Genomic DNA, 19924 nt, shown 5'->3' with positions numbered 1-19924 from the left:
GTAACAGTGCAGATAATGTAAGAAAACATGAAGCATAGTTCACTTCCTCCAAAAAAGAGTTGTATTTCTTCACTCGAATGTGAATTGATGTTTGTTTCAGAAAGATTTAAAACACCCTGGTAATTTTGAGATACAGCTCAGCAGTCTGGAATATAAAATCATCTCTGAATACAACAGTTACTTAGATTTTTTTTGTCTGTAAAGAACTCCAAGCTGCCAGCAAGGATTTATGATCCACATCTAGGTTTTGCCTTATATATCCATTAGCTTTCAAATTGTGCCATGTGAATCTAGAATGTGAACATCTACCATGGTCATTTGAGATTCCTCTCCATCATTTCAGGTGTAAACTTATTTATTTTAAACCATTAATGGTTCTGCCAAAGATGAATTTCAGATGGCTGCATTCAGTGTTTGTACTATGGAATTTAAGCACATGATCTATTAATCACTACCAAATGTAAATCTTGTTTTTTTATTAAAAAGAAGCCAGTTGATTTCAATTTCCTGATAGCTGCAATGGTGAAACATTGTTACCGGCTGCCACATTTTTTACACCTATGGAATTTTCACTTCCCAATCGTGAGCACTCATTGGGCCGTGTTTCAGTGCCCCCTGCCCCCTACCTTCTCTGTCCCCCAGACAGGAACAGGATGGCAAGTGTAACTGCCTATTCTTGCTGGCATTTGGGTCACCACTATTTTCTTGGAGTTGTTGATGTTGGGCCAATCAGGTGTCAGCCAGATACAGCTGAGAATGCCATTATTCAATGTAAATTTAGGTCCTATGATATGAATGGAACCCAATTAATTTTTTACGTACTGATGGCCACTCTAATAGTACGTCATTTTGAAAGGCCTAACCAGTGGTTCTTAAACTGAATATATAGGAGGCAGTGGCATAGTAGGGGAGGTGGTGGTGTCATGGTATTGTCACTGGACTAACAACCCCGAGACCCAGGGTAATGCTCTGAGGACCCGGCTTTGAATCCCACCATGACAGACGGTGAAACTTGAATTCAATTTAAAAAACGGAAAGTCTAATGGTGACCATAAATTGATTGATGCAAAAACTCATCTGGTTCAGTAATGTTCCTTTAAGGAAGGAAATCTGCTGTCTTTACCTGGTCTGGCCTATATGCCCTCCTAACAATTCAAGATGGGCAATAAATGGTGGCCCAGATAGTGACATCCAGATCCCATTAATAAATAAGAAACAATAAAGAAAAGGAAGCTGACCAAAAGGTTTCAAAACAATTTTTGTTGGTCTAGGTGTCTGACCTCCCCGCAGTCTGAACATTCTCTTTAACGTACCTGTATCGCCATTGTCCTGAAACTGAACTGGACCAGCCATATATATATATATGTATTGCGGTAAGTCAGAGACTGCGAATTTTGTGACGAGTGATTCACCTACTGATGCTCTAACATCTACAAAGCACAAGTCAGGAATGTGATGGAATACCTACCACTTAGCTGGAAGAATGCAGCACCAACAATAATCATAGAATCATAGAAACCCTACAGTACAGAAAGGGGCCATTCGGCCCATCGAGTCTGCACCGACCACAATCCCACCCAGGCCCTACCCCCATATCTACCCACTAATCCCTCCAACCTACGCATCTCAGGACACTAAGGGCAATTTTTAGCATGGCCAATCAACCTAACCCGCACATTTTTGGACTGTGGGAGGAAACCGGAGCACCCGGAGGAAACCCACGCAGACACGAGGAGAATGTGCAAACTCCACACAGACAGTGACCCAAGCCGGGAATCGAACCCAGGTCCCTGGAGCTGTGAAGCAGCAGTGCTAACCACTGTGCTACCGTGCCGCCCTCAACAACAACACTCAAGTTAATTGACATCATTGAAGTCAAAGCAGCCTACTTGGTCAGCACCCCACTTTAAACATCCATGCCCTTCATCAGTAGCACACGGCAGTAACGGAATGTACCATCTTTAGCAACCTTTTAACAATTTACCAAAGCTCCTTCATCAGCACCTTCTAAAACCACAAAGTACTATCTAGAAGGACAAAGGCAGCAGACACATGGGAACACATACAAACATACATTTTTTCTTATTCATTCATGGGACATGGACGTCGCTGGCTGGACCAGTATTTCTTGCTCATCCCCAATTGCCCTTGAGGGCAGTTAAGAGTCAACCACATAGCTATGGATTTGGAGTTACATGTGAGCCTGACCAGGTAAGGATGGTAGATTTCCTCCCTTGAAGGATACTATTAAACCAGATGGGTTTTTACAACAATCGGCAATGGTTTCATGAAGTGGTGGCATAATGGTATTGTTACTGGCCTAGTAATCCAGAGACATGGGGCAATGCTGTGGGGACCGAGCTTCAAATTCTGCCATTGGAGATGGTGAAATTTTAATTTAATAAATATCTGGAATTGAAAGTCTAATGATTATGAAACCATTGTCGATTGTCGTAAAAATACATCTGGTTCACGAATGTCCTTCAGGGAAGGAAATCTGCCATCCTTACCTGTTCTGGCCTACATGTGACTCCAGGTCTACAGCAATGTGGTTGACTCTTAACTGCCCCCTCAATGGCAATTAGGGATGGGCAATAAATGTTAGCCTTGCCACTGATACTTATATCCCAAGAATGGATTGAAAAAATCTGCAGCTACTCAGCTACAGCAGGTATATTATCCAAATACAGTGCGACACTATCACTGACCCCTTCCCTTCTCACCTGTAGGACAAGATGGCACACAACAGAGGGAAGAAAGCAGAAGCAGCTCTAGACAAGGATGCCTATATCTCTTCAACGTGACAGAGCGAATGGTCTCGACATTATGGGGCTGACAACAACGGAGTGCATGTCACCCAGCTTCACTGAGACCATTCATGATGATGGTAAGTTCCTGCCTCATGCTCCTTCTCAGCTCTCAGCTCACTCTCAGTGCTATCAGCAGTGATGTGCAGTTAGCAACTGTAATGATTATAGACATCTCGCTTTAAACCCCATTCCCCTTTCTTGACATCAACTTTCTTTTCTGACTCTTTGCTTTCTGGGCAAATACTGGGGTGCATTGAAGATTGAAGGTATTTCCCAGTGGGGATATAGAACTTGCATGTATTTTCTGGCTGGCAAGGAGATGAGAAATTAGTATTTGAAATCTTGATGTCAGCCAATTTTAATAAACAAAGGCAAGTAAGAATGGAATGAAGAAATATCAATCCAAATTTAGATCTGACTTCCTTTGTTGTAGACAGTATTTATGCCATCCTTTTTATATGCCCTTGGAGAGCAGGAACTTTGCATATTATGGCAAATTGTGAGTTGCTATCACTTTTTAATGTCAGTGTTGGTGTAATGTTGTTTCCAGAGCAGTATTTATAACATTAAAAAATTTGATAAAGCTAGTAAGAAAAATAACAGCTTATCACTGTAAGAACACAAAGTGTCACTTCAGTCGAAATCTGGATAAAACCACATCCTCCACGAACACTACAAGAGCTGCTCGTGGACTAAACTTCTGCATTTGAACAAAACGTTCAGAATGCTTCAGGTGGCATTCTTTGTTTCAGTAATCAGTGTCTTGGCTAACCAGGGCTGTGAGTATATGATAAAGTGGGTCTTTAAATTCACTAAAATCAATGCTCACTGTGATATTTATGTTATTTTTCCCTCCTATAGGCAACTGCCTGGAAATCATTGGAGGTCGTGATGTTAAACTTCACTCAAAACCTTATATGGTGTCCATCCAGGTTGACAACAGGCATGTATGTGGAGGCACTCTGATCCAAACAAAATGGGTGCTGACTGCGGCAAACTGCCAACCGTAAGATGTTTTGTTCATTTTATTTTTATTTTCCTGGACAACTGAAAGGGAATAGTACTAATTTTCAGGCTGTAGATTAGTAGTTTAATTCCAGCCTGGTGCGAGACTGGGTTTGCAAGTTTATTAGTCAAGACTAGCATGGTTTATTTTAATGATTACTGGAACTTCAGTGGTTAATAGTTAACAGATAGAAAGCAGAGAGTGAACATAAATTGGCCGTTTTCAAGTGGCAGCTGTGAATAGTGGAGTGTTGGAAGGATCAGTGCTGTGGCCTCAGCTGTTAAACTCTATATAATCTTTGATGAAGAGACAGAGCGTGAAGTAAATATATGCGGAAATAATGGTGTAGTGATAATATCACTGGACTCGTAATCAAGAGACTTGGGTTTGAATCCCACCGTGATGGTGAAATTAAAAGTCTAACCATGAATCCATTGTTGTAAAAAGTCCAACTGATTCACCAATGTCCTTTAGAGAAGGAAATTTGCCATCCTTATCTGCTCTCATGTGACACACACAGCAATGTGGTTGACTCTTAACAATGGCCTCTGAGCGAATGCATAGCCAGTGATGCCCACATCCTGTCAATGAATTTAAAAATGCTAAGCTCTGAGGAGGACACAGAAAAGCTGCAAAAAGATAGGATAGGTGAATGGGCATTGTGCAAGAAAGACAGTACAGGGTTTTGCTGAGACCATGTCTGGAGTGCTGAGTGTAATTTTGGTCTCCACATTTAAGAAAGGATATACTTACATTGAAGGAATGGAAAAAGTTTCAAGAGTTTACTGGGAATTATCGATTGATCTGATAATAGTGATGAAGTAACAGGATGAATAATAACAGAGATAAATAAGTAGCATGGAATCCACTTTTATAGAGTACTGCAATTTGATAAGTGAGAGAAACCTGTGCAGTAATGGAAAAGATAAAGTTCTAGTAAAATGAACAGTCCGAGAGAGGGAGCAAAGGCAATGAACATTGAGAGCTGAGGCCTAAAGGCATTAATTAACATTAATAATTTAAACAAGGTACTAACTAGATTAAAAAAGAAGATATAGATTTCGGCAGCTGAGACCTGTTGCTGTTTTTGAGCCATCTGGGACATTTTCATGTTTCTTGCAGGAAGCATGAATGTAGAAACTATCTCTAGAAGCCTGACCTTGAGATGCAGCTAGAGTCACTGCACAGCATGAGGGAGGCTCAAAAGTTTCTTAGAGGACTCAACCACCTAACAGAGGTAGAGAATTCAGGATAGCAGTGGGGTGGCCATTCAGAAGATGCAGCAAGTGTGTCAATTTCAAATGGTTACTCAGTACTGGTGACTGCTGGGAATGATGACTCCTTGGAAGAGTGCAATTCAGACCATGGCATTTATGGGCAAGGGATTAGCTACAGAGGAGGGAATAACAAACTGTAGGAATGCTGTTGTTATTGGAGATTCCATAGTTAGGGGGACAGACAAGCATTTCTGTCATTGCCTGCAGGGATAGTGGAGTCAGAAACTTTAGGAACATTTAAGAAGCTATTGGATAGGCACATGGAGCACTTCGGGATGATAGGGAGGAAATAGCTTGATCTGGGTTTCAGACAAAGCTCGGCACAACATCGTGGGCCGAAGGGCCTGTTCTGTGCTGTACTGTTCTATGTTCTATGTTCTATTGTCATCATGAATCCCACATGATGTATTGCCTTCCTGGTGTTACTGTAAAGGATATCATGGAGAGGATGCCGAATATTCTGCAGGGGGAAGGGAATGAGCCAGCTGTTGTGACACACATTGGTGACAATAACCTAGAGAGAGTACTTTTTTTAGGAGCTAGTGAGGAAATTAAAAAGTAGGAACTTGAAGGTAGTATTATCTAGATTGCTACTAGTGCTATACACTAGCCGCAGTAGAAATAGAAAGATAGGAAAGGTCAATGAATGGCTTGCAACATGATACAGGAGGGAAAGCTTCAGATTCTTGAGACTTTAGGACAAGTTCTGGGGCAGGGGGCTCATATTCAAAAGGGACAGGTTGATCCTCAACAAGGCTGGCACCAATGGGTAGCACAGTGGTGCAGTGGTTAGCACTGCTGCCTCACAGAGCCAGGGACCCGGGTTCAATTCCAGCCTTGGGTGACTGTCTGTGTGGAGTTCACATGTTCTCTCCGTGTCTGCATGAGTTTCCTCCGGGTACTCCGGTTTCCTCCCCAAGTCCAAAGATGTGCAGGTTAGGTTGATTGGCCATGCTATGTTGCCCCTCAGTGTCAGGGGGACTGGTAGGGTAAATTTGTGGGGTTAAGGGGATAGGACATGGGTGGGATTGTTGTTGGTGCAGGCTCAATGGGCTAATGGCCTCCTTCTGCACTGTAGGGATTCTACGATTCAATGTCTTCGTAGGGGAGGTTCAGTAGTCAGTTGGGGAGAGTTTAAACTAAATTGGCAGATGCGTATGCATCAACATATAGAAGTAGAAAAGACCTGTAGTAACAATAACACTAGACTGGTAATCCAAAGGCCCAGGCTAAGCACTGAGGATCTGGGTTCAAATCTCACCATGATGGAATTTAAATTTAAGAAATAAATCTGGAATATAAAGCTAGTCTCAGTAATTCTGATCATTGAATCATCATTGATTATCGTAAAACCCTTCTGGTTCACTGTCCTTTAGGGAAGAAAATCTGCCATCCTTACCTGATCTGGTCTACATGTGACTCCAGATCCACAGCAATGTGATTGTCTCTTAATTGCCCTCAGAAATGGCCGAGCAAGTCACTCAGTTCAAGGATAATCAGGGGTTTAGCAGCAAATGCTCACATCGTGCAGAAGAATAAGGAAGACAAAAACTTTGTGAGAGTTCTTTGGATGTTTTTTGACATTAAAGGTTCTATCTATATGCAAGTTGTTGTTAATTCACCAAGTAATGTTTCACAATTCAAAATCCGCAGGCTGATGAAGGGAAAGAAAACCACAGTGATTCTCGGAGCTCAGTCACTCCAAAAGAAAGATAAGATTAAGCAAAAAATTTCTGTTAAATCACATTTCCCATTCCCCGAATTCAAGAACAAAGTAGACAATGACATCATGCTTCTGGAGGTGATTATTGTTCAAGAAACTATCTGTAAATATCTTCAATGTGTGGGAACTAGCAACCTACCCCGACTTTAAAAAAAAGGGTAGGACTTTTGCAGGGCTTTCCTAATATAATTTGGGCAGATCATTGGTGGAAAATTCAGCTATAAACATATTGTAAATAAATATCAACATAATGATATCAGGACATTGTAAACCCTGTTACATTTCTTCTTACAATGTGACGTTCCCAGCAATTGATACTTTACTTGCTACACGCAACCAACACAACTTTCTTCTCCTGACTGGACCTTTCCACCTTCAGTACTTTATATCTGAATAAAATAAATGGCACAATAAAATTGATTTTATTTGCTTGATTGTCAGTACTCAGAAACAAATAAAGACAATAACATTTTTTCTCATTTTTCCAGTTAGCGAAAGCTGTAAATATTAAGAAGAAGATGATAGAAATCCTGAACCTGCCAACTTCCACAAAGGACCTTAAATCTGGAGTGAAATGCACCATAATTGGATGGGGACACATTAGTCCCAGTGATAAAACAATGTCTGACACCTTGAAAGAGGCATCGGTATCTGTGATTGATCGGAAAAGCTGCAATAGTAAAAAATATTACAATGGGAACCCACTTATAACAGACAACATGATTTGTGCAGGTGATAAAAAGGGCAGAAAAGATTCCTGCCTGGTAAGTTACACACTATCATTTTAGGATTTTTAGAAATGAGTCTCATCATCTGTGGAGTGGCAGTCACTGTCGGATAGGGTAGCACAGTGACATAGTGATCAGCACTGCTGCCTCGCAGCACCAGGGACTCGGGTTCAATTCCAGCCTTCGGTTTGTGTGGAGTTTGCATGTCCTCCCCGGGTCTGCATGGGTTTCCTCCGGGTGCTCCGGTTTCCTCCCACACTCCAAAGATGTGCAGGTTAGGTTGATTGGCCATACTAAATTGCCCCTTCAAGTCCCAAGATATATAGATTAGGGGATTAGCGGGGTAAATATGTGGGGTTGGGGTAAGCATGGGTAAGAGTGGGTACAGACTCGATGGGCTGAATGGCCTCCTTCTGCACTACAGGGATTCTATCATTCCTCTTCTATTTTCGTACCCGATTTCTCACCAGACTCCCAACCAGGCCTTGCTGAGAAATGTGGAGTACCTACCCCTGCAGTCTTTCCCTCGGGCTATAGGATCATTAGGGAAGTCCAGTCATGCCTCATTTTATAGCACTAGCTGTCATATTGTGCTAAGTTTAAATGCCACAGCACCTTTGTCAAGCGAGGGGAGAAGGCAATTGTCAAGATAAGTGAGTGAGAGAGTAGGGTGGATTGAGTGGTTGGTGGGGAGTTGGGGGGTTAGTGGAGGGTGTGGGGTCTCGGGTGGTTGGGAACTGTCGGCATGGTGGAGAGTTGGGTGTTGTGGATAGGGGTTAGTTGGGGAGGGGTATAGAGGGAGTAGTTGGGGGTGTGAGTGTGTTTGGAGGTAGGGTTGGGGGTAGTCAGGGGATGTGGGGGCAGTTGGAATTGGGGAGATGGAATGGGTAGGGGCTGGGCTGGTAGTTAGGTGGTGTGGAGTAGTTGGGGGTGGGGAGGTCAGTATCTGAGCATTCGGGAGGTTAGTCGGGGCAGTGAAGATTGGGGACTGTCAGTAGCATAGTTTAGTTAGATTTGGTTTTAATCCTTCCAACTTTTCCTGGACAAGCCTGCTAAATTGGAACAATCTGAAGTCTTCAAATTGGAGTTTTGGAGGGTTACAGGTGCAGGGTAACTGCCCAAAGGAAGATATGGCAATTCTATGGCAATTCCCATACCGTTAGTGCACAGGAATGTCAGAGGGGTCCCCTAGCACATCTTCCAGAGTAAGACTAGATTATGCACTGGCTGAGCTGTGATAGTTAATCACTGTGATAGAGGCCATAGAGAAGGAATAAAACATCTAAGAACCTGCATTTATATACTGCCTTTTACAATCTCAGGATATCTCAAAGTGCATTACAATGAAGTATAGTTGAAGTGTAGTCACTAGTCAAATGTTAGAAACACAGCAGCTTATTTTTGCACAGCAAGATGATAATGACCAGAAACTCTGTTTTTGTGATGTTGATTGAGAGACAGATATTGGCCATAGATAATTTTTGTTTTTATCACCATAGATAACTAACCTTCTTCTTGATTAGTATCATAGATCTTTTTACATCCAAATGAGAGGGCAGGCATAACTAACTTGTTTGTAAGACAATGAATCACATGGATGGGCTTAAACATGTACTTGCTACTTTAAAAAAAGCAAGAGTCTGTACTCTAACTTTCAGTTTTCCGGCTTAGCTGCTTAGTTTGTGGGTGTGAATCTTCCATTCTTACACCCTCGACTCTGAGCCACTACACTTTTGGGTAAGTCTGCCACCAACTGTGGTGCCAATGAGAACAGGGTACATTTGATTAGGAATATTTTCACACATGGAGGGTAAGCACCAATACGTATTGGGTCAAAAAGGTTTCTCCATGTGTTGTAATGTTCTACATATCTCTAAGTAAGTTGAGTCGATGAAAATTTTATACAGCCCAAATTTTGTCATTAACTTCAGACCATTTTGCGAAGACTTACATACTATGTAAAAGTATGTTTCGGATGATTGTTTTATTCTTTTACCGCAGGGCGATGCTGGAGGCCCATTAATGTGCAAAACAAAGACCCTGAGTCGTAAGGAGGTGCTTGTTGGGATTTCTTCAGCTGGGAAAGGCTGTGGGATTGCCAGGCACCCTGGCATTTATACGCGGCTAACAGACAAATACTTAACCTGGATCAAGAGCAAAATTGGAGTTGTAAATTTTAATGAAACGAGTGAACAAATCTAACAGAAAGTGGCTGCCCTTTTGTTTGTTGCTATTTAGATTGCAATTTGCTTGCGCTTGGGTCAATCAAAGGGAACCTGACACACAAAATATATGTTACTGAAATAGTTCGGTCACTTGAAATTTTAGAGAAACTGAATATGTTCATTTCTAGTCATAAATGTAAAACAAAAACTGCTCAGCATCCTCAGGCATAGTGGTGGCTTGTGCTTTTGAAAGACCTGGTCACATAGTTTTTCTGTTTTAGCAGGTTTTAGCACCTGTCTCCTCTACAACTCTTGTCCCTATATCATATCAACATTGTTTTCACTCAGTCCAGCTTGTGGACAAGTCATTGGACATTTCTGAATTTATTTCTTCTTGGTGATGTTCCCCACCCAGTGTGTTATCAACATCGTGGCTCCATCAGTTATTGTTGCCAAAGAGACGGAAACACTGTAAAGTTTTAGTTAACAACCGTCAACACAAATTGTCACTACAGCATGTCAAATCCCACCACTCCAGACTGTGCAACTGGTCAGAGATGTGAGTGACCAGGAAAAGGCAAATCATACCTGAATCTTGGCTCACTGATCAATAAATGATTTGCACAATGGAAATAGAATGGGTTTGATGTTTATGCTGCTTTTATTGCAAATTCACTTTCTGTGAAGCTTGAGAAACTTTCTCCTGTCAATTTAACAACATTTATTTGTGGATTTGTGATAAATGACCTGGTACACAATGTGAAAATTGACAGTGATGATGGAAATCTGTGTATATTTTCTTTCGTTGAGTTGACCATTGATCACATTATTTGGAACATGTTTAAACTATTACAATATCCTTTTTTACCGAAAAGTAACAATGTCAATTGTAAAGATTGAATTGTAATTTTCAGGAAAACTGAAACTGAATCCTTAAAATTTTGCTGGCGATGAGCTTTGATGATTCATGTATAATTTTTTTTAAAATGTGCTGAATACTACTTTTGTGGTGGTTTAATTACTGAAAGAATATTATGAATTATTGTGAATATTCCAGGAGAAATAACCAAAAGAAAAGTACAGCCAATTTTGATTTAGTCCTCCTGGGTGAGATCAGGGCGGTGACATGCTTAAAATCAGACTGTTCCTGGATCAGTCCACACTCTGCTACTTTTCCCAGAATCACCTATGCAGCAGCATTATTGAGGCACTAGTATCATTCAGTTGTGCAGATTGACTTATTTTGCACTTTATCCCTGAAACTTCTGCAAAATCATAGAATACCTGCAGTGCAGAAGGAGGCCATTTGGCCCATCAAGTCTGCACTAACTGTCTGACAGAGCATCTTACCCAGGCCCATTTCCCGTAATCCCATGTATGTACCCCACTAATCCCCCAACCTACACATTTTTGGTTGCTAAGGAGCAATTTAGCATTGCCAATCCACCTAACCTGCACATCTTTGGAAACTCAGGGGGAACTTAACATGACCAATCCACCTACCATGTACATGTTTGGACTGTGGGAGGAAACTAGAGCACTCAGAGGAAATCCATGCAAACATGGGGAGAACGTGCAAACTCTACACAGTCACCCAAGGCATTAATCGAGCCCGGATCCTTGGTGCTGTGATATACAGCAGTGCCAACCACTGTGTCACCATGCAGCCCATTAAACGTGTACATGCGACGGTGAGTATTCTAACCGATACTTCTTAAACAGTTGGCCAAAGGACATTTATAATTGTCTACTTCTTTGGATGTGGCTAGGAGGACCATTAGTGAGTCCACAAAACCATCAATGCCACTGACTACCATTCCATGCTGCTGCAGGAAAGACTCCCACAGCAGAGGCTGCATTTTACAGGGTGGTGGAGTGCGGTCGGTGGGGCAGAGGGGGTTGGTCGAATCCCCCCAACTTGCAATCAGCTTGCGTCCTGTTCCCCACCCCCCCCCAAATCCCCGGAAGGGAAGTTAGCTAGAAGTCAACTCGCTCCATGCCAGCTAGCCTGTAGCCAAACTCTATGTCAATCCAGTTGGCTGACAGATCTAACAAGGCCAAGAGCTCATTAATGACCACTGCCGGGACTGCAACCTGTCCCAAGAAGAAGGCCCAGTGGATTCTGGAGTGTGGGAAGTCCAGAGTATTGGGCAGGGAAGTTTTGGCCAACCGTGGAAGGGGGACAGTGGGATCGCAGGGAGATGGGTTTCAGAGAACAGGCGGGTAGGAAGAAAGGGAGATTTGCAAATGGCGCTCTCCCACTCTGAATATAGTACCCCCTGTTCTCCATCCCTCCCTTTTAGAATAATTTTTACAAAAACCACCTTCCCCCACCCCCCCACCCCCCACCCCCCACTAGCCCAACTGGGAAGAGAGGGAGGGAAGGAAAGGAGGAAGGGTGGGAAGGAAGGAAGGGAAGGTGAAAAGGAAGGGAGGGAGGGCAAGAGGGAAAGAAGGGAGGAAGGAAGGGAGGAAGGAAGGACTCAGTGGTACTGTCACTAGACTATTAATGCAGAACCCCCAACTTGCAATTGGCTTGCATCCTGCCCCACCAATCCCCGGAAGGAAAGTCAGCTAGAAGTCAACTTGCTCCATGCCAGCCTGCCCTGTAGCCAACTCTATGCCAATTAGCATGGCCAATCCATCTAATCTGTACATCCTTGGGCTGTGGGAGGAAACTGGAGCACCCAGAGTGAACCCACACAGACACGGGGAGAATATGCAAACTCCACCCAGTCACCCAGACCTGGGTCCCTGGCACTGTGAGGCAGCAGTGCTAGCCACTGTGCTACCGTGCCACACCTTTTGTTTAACACTTTAACCAGCAACATATCGATTTATAAAAATAAAACTGAATCAATAACTCTTATGCATTTTTTCAGTGCCTGTCCTGCAGGTGCCTTTGCCTATCTTAGTGCTCTTATGCAATGCTACCCCAACGGTTGCAGCCACATGTATGGTGAAAGGCTGCTGACATTCAGTGGAGAGACTGCAGGTGGCCTCACAGGACCACCTCAAGTAGCCCTGAGCCATCAAGGCCAAGTTTCAGATTGCACCACCTTAGTATGGACAGCAGCAATCTGGGCTGGTTGGTTGAAAGACACCAGCAGGGGAAGTGGTGGCGTAATGGTATTGTCGCTGCCTCAGTAATCCAGAGACCCAGGGTAATGCTCTGAGGATCCGGGTTCGAATCCCACGACAGCAGATGGTAAAATTTGAATTCAATAAAAATCTAGAATGAAAAGTGTAATGATGGCTCTGAAAGCATTGTCAATTGCTGTAATGGTTCACTACTGACCTTTAGAAAAAGAAATTGCCATCCTTACCTGGTCTGGCCTATATGTGATGCCAAATCCACAGTAATGTGGATGATTCTTAAATGCCATTTGAAATGGCCCAGCCAGTGATGCCCACATTGAAAACAAGAGCATTGGGTGGTGGAAGCATGAATGCCGTCATCCTGAGAAAGGGTGGGCTCAAGTTCCACAAATGCCTCCACTCCCCCGAGACTGCTGCACTGAGATGGTGGGTGGTTTCAGCCAGTGCTGCATTCGAAGCAAAGACATTGGCTCAGTTTCACTGCTGGGTCGACAAATGCTGCCATGGGGTTAGTCACCTTTTTCATGCCTGACAGGATGAGCTACAAGCTCTGCAAGATATCCTCTACCATGCTGGAGCCAGACTTCTTCACTCTTATTAACAGTGACAACAGGCTGCCTGACATCTTCATCAGGCTTCTCCTGTACACCACCCCATCTAAGCTCTCAACTCAGTCTCTAATAGCAGAACTCATTTGTGATCTCCAGTGAGCTGCCACATACATTATCCGTTTCCCCAAATTTATACCCACCTTTAAAGTTTGTGCAGCGCCAGTCTGAGCTGGTGGCTGCGGGTGTCAGATCAAGGAATTGCGTTTCTTCCTCAGAGGTCTGGTGAAACTCTCCCTCTTCTCCTGGGGCTGCTGTGGCTGGTCAGGCAGCAGTTTTAATAGCATAAAATCTGCAGGGGAGGGTTGACATGAGGAAAGGGCAATAGGCTGTAAAACAAGAAGTTCATGGTCACGCCAGCTGCAGTTTGAGCTTTGTGCCAGTTAGCAGGATGAAGGCAGAGGTATTGCTGGTGGAATTTCTCTAGTGCTCTTATGAGTTGCTACTAAACAATCCAGGTCTCACTAGTAATGGTGTGCAGTGACTGCTCTGCACAGACTTTGGTTGACTTGTGGAGGTCTGTGTTGTCAAACACTCACTGCTGTAGTTTGTAGAAGGCTGATTTAGTGCAGCAGCTCTGAAGGGTCATCCAGACTGGAAACGTTGGCTCTATTCTCCCTCCACAGATGCTGTCAGACCTGCTGAGATTTTCCAGCATTTTCTGTTTTTGTTGCAGACGATCCAGTGTTGGATCCCCTCATCATAGTAGCCTTTTGAGAGAGGTGGCTGTCAAGCTGTGGGAAGTGTTCAATACATTCTAGAGTCTCCTCTTCAACATATATGCAAATAATTGGCTGACCAGGTGTGGGTTAATATGTGAGTTGTGCTTTGGCATCATTCAAAGACAGGCCAAGTTTCTTGGATGTAGAATTGAAGAGATCAAAAGTGGCTTTGGAACAGGTGCAGAGTGGGCAACAACACTGCAATCATCTAAAATCTGTCGATCATGTTTACGGCTGGAGGTCAGTTTGCTTTTGGTATCGAGGCAACTGAAGTTAGTTTTCTATATAGGCAATATTTAATACTGCCACTAGATGGCAGTTATGAGGTGAATAGACACTGTCAGACTGTCAATAGGATTGGAGCTATCACACAGCCTTGCTTAGCGCCAGGGTCAGAGGTTAAAGGGGTTTCTGTCAGTTTCCCACTCAAGACAGTTACAGTCATATCACCATGCTGCAGTTGGAATACTGACCTGAAGTTTCATCGACATATAGGGGGCGATTCTCCCCAAAAAATTTTAAGTCTCGAAATCGCAAGAAAACTGGAGTAATTCACGCTGTTTTTTTCAGTGGGAGTTCAGACTAGAATCTCCCGCACTCTGTGCACTGCAGAGGCCACCAGCATGGATATCATTAAATTTCAGGGGGCGGGGTGTATTCACGCTGGAGAGGCTGAAATCAGTGGCCTCTGCGCATGCGCAGTGGCCCCGAAGTGTCAGCTTCTGGTTTGCTGGCCAGTTCGATCGCTGACCAGCCCAGGACCCCCGCTCAACTGTTCCCCCGAGCTCCCCCACAACCACATCACGCCCCCCCCCCATTCATTTGCGGGCTAACTACGAACCTGTCCTGGCCTTCACTAATCTCCACCTCTCCCCCCACAGTGACGATCCCCTGCAGGTAGACCCCCCCAACAGATCCCCCCCTGGCTGACACCCCCCTGGCAGACACCCCCCTGGCTGACACCCGCACCCCCCACCCAGCCCACCCTGATCGCTGACTTCCCTCCCACCCCCATTGATCCCAATGCAGAGTGGCAGCGGGGCCTCCCACCCTCACTAATTGTCCCCTAGGCCTACCCCCAGGTCCCCCAATAATTCCCGCCCCCTTGGCACTGCCCCATGCTTGGTGGGCAGTGCCAGGGTGCCCCTGGGCATGTGCACTTTGCCCCTTTGGCAGTGCCAGGGGGCACAGGCTGGCACTGCCTTAAGGGTCTAATGCAGGTCAAGGAATGCAATGAAGAGTTCCTGGTGTTGTTCCTTATATTTTTCTCGGATTTGTTTGGCAACAAAGACCATGTCAGAGGCTCCTCTAAAGGTCTGAACCCAAATTATGAGTGAAACTTTTCCAAAATGACTTTTGGAAATCATTTTGGGTCCAAAAACCAGTGTGATCGCAATCTTCCCACACTTAGTGGTGCAGACCCGATGGGCTGAATGGCCTCTTCTGCACTTATGATTTTATGTATTGTTCTATGAAATGAATCCCCACAAGAATCACGCTGAGTTGGAGGCCCCAGGCATCTAGGTGGCCCAAACCGGGGCTCAGCTGCGTATTGTTAACCTGGGGGAGCTGCATTTAAACACTCCCTCTGCACTCCTCTCAGTCAAGCCAGGAGAATGGCTGCAAGACCAGCTCCATGTTTCCTGGGGGCAGATCTCAACAAGCTGTTGGGCGCAGTGGAGAAGGGGCGAGCTATCCTTTACCCCCACGTGGGCAGTAGACCCAGAGCCGGGTAGACTAATCCCGCCTGGGATGTGGTGGCAGCATCAGTCAGTGCCAGCAGCTGGACAATGAGGACCAGTGTCAAATGCCAGGAAAAAAATGAAAGACCCCATTCGACTGCAAGTGTGAGTGACCACCTGTCACCCCCTGGCATCAGTCCCATCTCTCACCTCTGGAATGTCACCATTACTCCACTCTGGGACCTCTCCGTCTCCCAACATCCAAACCCCTAGCATCTTCCACAGAACCCTCCAGCAGTCCTCCTCACAACCCACATCTGCCACTTGCTGTAGATCCCAGACCTGCCAGGCTTCCAGATCACAATGTCCTCTCTGTGTCCCCACAGGAGAAGATAACCCATAATAAGAGGGCGAGGGAGAGGACGAGCCAGAGGATGTCCAAGTTGCGAGTCCTCACCCACTCTGAGGAAAGGGTGCTACAGATTGCTGGGGAGGGCACAGAGCAAGCCGTGACTGACAGTGAGATTGGCCTGTACCAGCCAAGTGAGTATCCACTGCAGCCTCATCTAGGTGACCAATCTCAAGTGAGTTGTCTTATTTCCCAGACCCTTGTCTCTGCCAGTTTCTGAGCCCATTTCCATTGTCCAGAACCATAATCAGATGAGGCCGGGCCATCCGGAGTCACCACTCCCCCTGCTACCCCGGAGAGCACCTCGGAGGAGAGATCCGAGGAGAACACAGATCAATTATCACAGGTATCATCACCCCTCTATCCACCAGCCCAGGGAGAGACACACCTCAGTGGGCAGAATTAGTAGACAGGCTTCTAGTTCATTATCTGGTGTGCATCACACAACTGCTGATATACATCAGGTGGAGGCAGGAACTTCCATGGGAACAGGCAGACAGAGGTCTGCAGGCCTCCAGGAAACAGTTAGCTCTGAGCCAGATGCTGAGCCTCTGGAAAGGTTTCTCCTAATGCTATTGGGTATGCAAAGGCAGAGTCAGGAAATCTAGGAGGGGGTGTCAACAACTTTCCAGCAACTGCAAGGCTGCTTGGAGGAGTCCCAGAGCCTTCAGGCGCAGGAGATGTTGCCGGTATTGTGTGGCACCCAGGCCAACACCGCAAGGGTGGCATCTGTGGTGGAAAGCCTGGGGCAGGACATCCGGATCATGAGTGATGGAGTCCAAGGCATGGCCAGGTCTCTGTGGACCATGGCTGAGGGCCTTGAGAACATGGCCCAGTCGCAGCAGGCATGGCTAAGAGCCTCACCTGAATTTTCCAGACAGAGGGTCATGGCTGAAGGCTTCAACACCATGGTGTAGGCCCTGCTGGGCCTCCAGAACTGCCAGGATCAGACTCTGAGGCCTCTGGAACTCACTCCAGCTGCTGCAAAGTTTCATGGAGCAGCCCTGGGGCCCATGAGCACCCGAGAGAGGAAGCGTTGGAGCCCATCCTGAGGCCTTCCACCAAGGAGATCCTTGGAAAAGACCTGCTACCTGAGCCTTTCCAGGCCCCAACCCAAGCCCCCTCTGCCCATGAGCTCCCTCCCTGAAAGAACCCCTAGGGAGCTGGAGGTAAGCGTAGGGAGGGTAATCACCGCCCCCCCCCCAACCCCCCCCCGCCTCCTCTCCACACTCTCTCTTAGAGTCCATCGCAACTGGACAACGCTTGTCAGGACCAGTAGTAATTGGCGCCCAGACGAAATCCTGGTGGGAAAATTGCACAAGGCTGGAAAATCTGACTCTAAACTCTCTAATGACATTAGAATGTTTTCAAATGCATGTGAATCACTTTCTCACCCTTTCTGGGTGTGATCCAGTGGGAATGGACTGGGAAGATCGCAAACTGAATGCACCCAGCACAAATCCTGTTTTTGGCCTCGCACGGAATTTTTCTGACTTAATGGGATTTTCACAACACTGCCAGACAATCGGCCCCCTGCATCTCTGAGAGAATTTCCTCAGCAACAGAATATAGGGAGTTCAAGAGAATGTGCGTCAAATTTTTTTCTGCTATGGAAAAGAGGGAAAGACATCGATAATTGCTATCAATGCATCTGTGGATCTTGAAGCCCTGTTTCTTCCCTGGAGCTCCACTGTCCTTCTCTCCGCTTGCAACAGTGAGAGTCAGTAGCAACCCCTTTTCATTCAGTGCAGCTTCTTTTTAAGAGGGACAGACTGTCTTTAAGAGTTGGAGGCGAGCTGAAACATGTGCTAGCCTGTTCCCCCATTGAGCATTCAGCCAGCTAACAGGGTGGATTAAACTGGGCTGCACAACAAAATTATTCAATTGAAAAGGCAGAATAAAGTTTGCTTGCTGCCTGTCTCAATGGGAACCACTGCAGGCCGATCATGATTTCCAACATCTGTGCCCAGAAACAGGTGCCAAATATTTGTTAGCCCATTATTCCCTTTATAATAGAGTGCCAAAAATGTGTACAACACTGTCGGTGAGTCCAAACAATTACCATTACTCTCATACTCTACACCCTATCATTAAACTCAAAATGCTATTGGTCTCCTACTGGGTTAATATGTTTAACTCAAGTGTATTATTGTGTTATGTGTCAATGTGGCAAGGCTCAATTTTGATTTTACTGATTACAACTATTGCTGGCAAGTCATTTTACTTATTCACGAAGTAGGTATGAAACATGTTCCTAATGGTAAAGTTGAAATTAGTGACTGTGAAACTGAGGGTCTAAGATTGACAGAAAGAGGCTTAATTTACTTAAAACCTTCTTCATATGTTTGAAAGTGCTTTAGATCCAAAGGTTTCAGTTTAAAGTAGTCAATGTTATGTACACCAATTCACGCACAGCAAAGTTGCATAAACACTGAATGAATGTATTACCAGGTAGGTGGTGCTAGTCCTGGGAGCAAACTTTGGCCAAGTGTAGCGGGATCTTTCTTTTTACTCCACTTGCGGGCCGGGATTTGGGGGTCTGCCGATAGCTGTGAGTGTCTCTCTCCTACAAATTTCAAAGGATCGAGGAATGCCGCACTGGGGCAACTCCGCAGGAGAGAGCGCTGAACCAGGCTCACCGTTTATACCTGACCGGTAGCCTGATCCTTATATCACACAGCTATACCAGAACCACCACCAAGGCCCGAGTGATTCTCTCCCTTGTCGGTGGGACAATAGCCACCCTGTACCCACACCACTCGAGTGGGTTCCCAAGAGAGAGAAACAGAGAGACTCGGATCCTTTATCTCCTGACCAGCAGTCTCCCTGGAGTGAGCGGGTTCGAATCGCTCAGATCACCCTCGGTTCTAGACTCCGGATTTATGGTAAGGGATATTGAAACTGTGACCTCACCAGAGTGCGTTGATGAGAGAACAAGAGGCAAGATGAACTCCAAACGAGTTTCAAAACTTACAGTGATTTATTTAACAATAAAATCAACCTCTCCAATGCTACACCACACGTGAATAAAACTTATGCTTTATGCTATCACTATGGGAGAAATGCTAACGGACACAAGTAAAATCTTACTTTACACAGTTCAAACAAGATTATTGAACTTTAAAATTACAGTACACCACCCCTCCCCTTTCCCTCAACCTCTATCCTATCCTCGGGAACTTCACAAGGTTGGCTGGGATACTCACAACTCTAAAAGGGGTTCCTTTGTGGTCGGCTCGAATGTCTCAGTGAAGGGTTGAAGCTGAAGAGAGCTCGGTCCTGCTTGTCTGCTTCTCAGCTTGCGATTCTGGAAGAGGGCTCCTTCTTGCTTGTCTGCTTCTCTTGCTCTCCCTGCTTTTCTTGCTTGCGATTCTGGAAGAGAGCTTGGTCCTGCTTGTCTGTGTCCCTAGTTGCGATTCTGGAAGAGCGTGCTTCTGCTTGTTTGACTCTCAGCTCAATTTACTTCTGCCCATTCAAACAGCCACACTCTCCAGCTAACTTTTCCAAAACGGCTTTCAAGCACCACAACTCTGAAAACAACTCTGCAGTACCTGTCAGACCTGAAGCACTGAAAACACTGAAAAACAAACACCTTCTGCCTTGAACCTGTATCCTTTAAATCTTGACTTTTCAAAAGGGTCCGAAAGACTCCGCCCCCCGTAGATGTTTTCACCGACAATGGGGCTTTCGGTCAC

At 45.2% G+C, this 19924-nt stretch overlaps 1 protein-coding gene across 1 annotated transcript; it reads left to right on the top strand.

Moving 5' to 3' along the window:
• The first annotated feature begins 3524 nt into the window (after positions 1 to 3524).
• Positions 3525 to 10709, top strand: LOC144497812 (granzyme K-like). Its single transcript, XM_078219251.1, has 5 exons — positions 3525 to 3589; positions 3672 to 3816; positions 6747 to 6894; positions 7305 to 7580; positions 9546 to 10709. The coding sequence occupies exons 1-5, from the start codon at positions 3535 to 3537 to the stop codon at positions 9744 to 9746; spliced, it is 825 nt and encodes a 274-aa protein (XP_078075377.1). The 5' UTR covers positions 3525 to 3534; the 3' UTR covers positions 9747 to 10709.
• Positions 10710 to 19924: the final 9215 nt, after the last annotated feature.

Source organism: Mustelus asterias, chromosome 1, assembly GCF_964213995.1.
Source record: "Mustelus asterias chromosome 1, sMusAst1.hap1.1, whole genome shotgun sequence".
Taxonomy (NCBI): domain Eukaryota; kingdom Metazoa; phylum Chordata; class Chondrichthyes; order Carcharhiniformes; family Triakidae; genus Mustelus; species Mustelus asterias.
The sequence above is the reverse complement of the archived record's forward strand: the minus strand, read 5'-3'. Positions and strand labels throughout refer to the sequence as shown.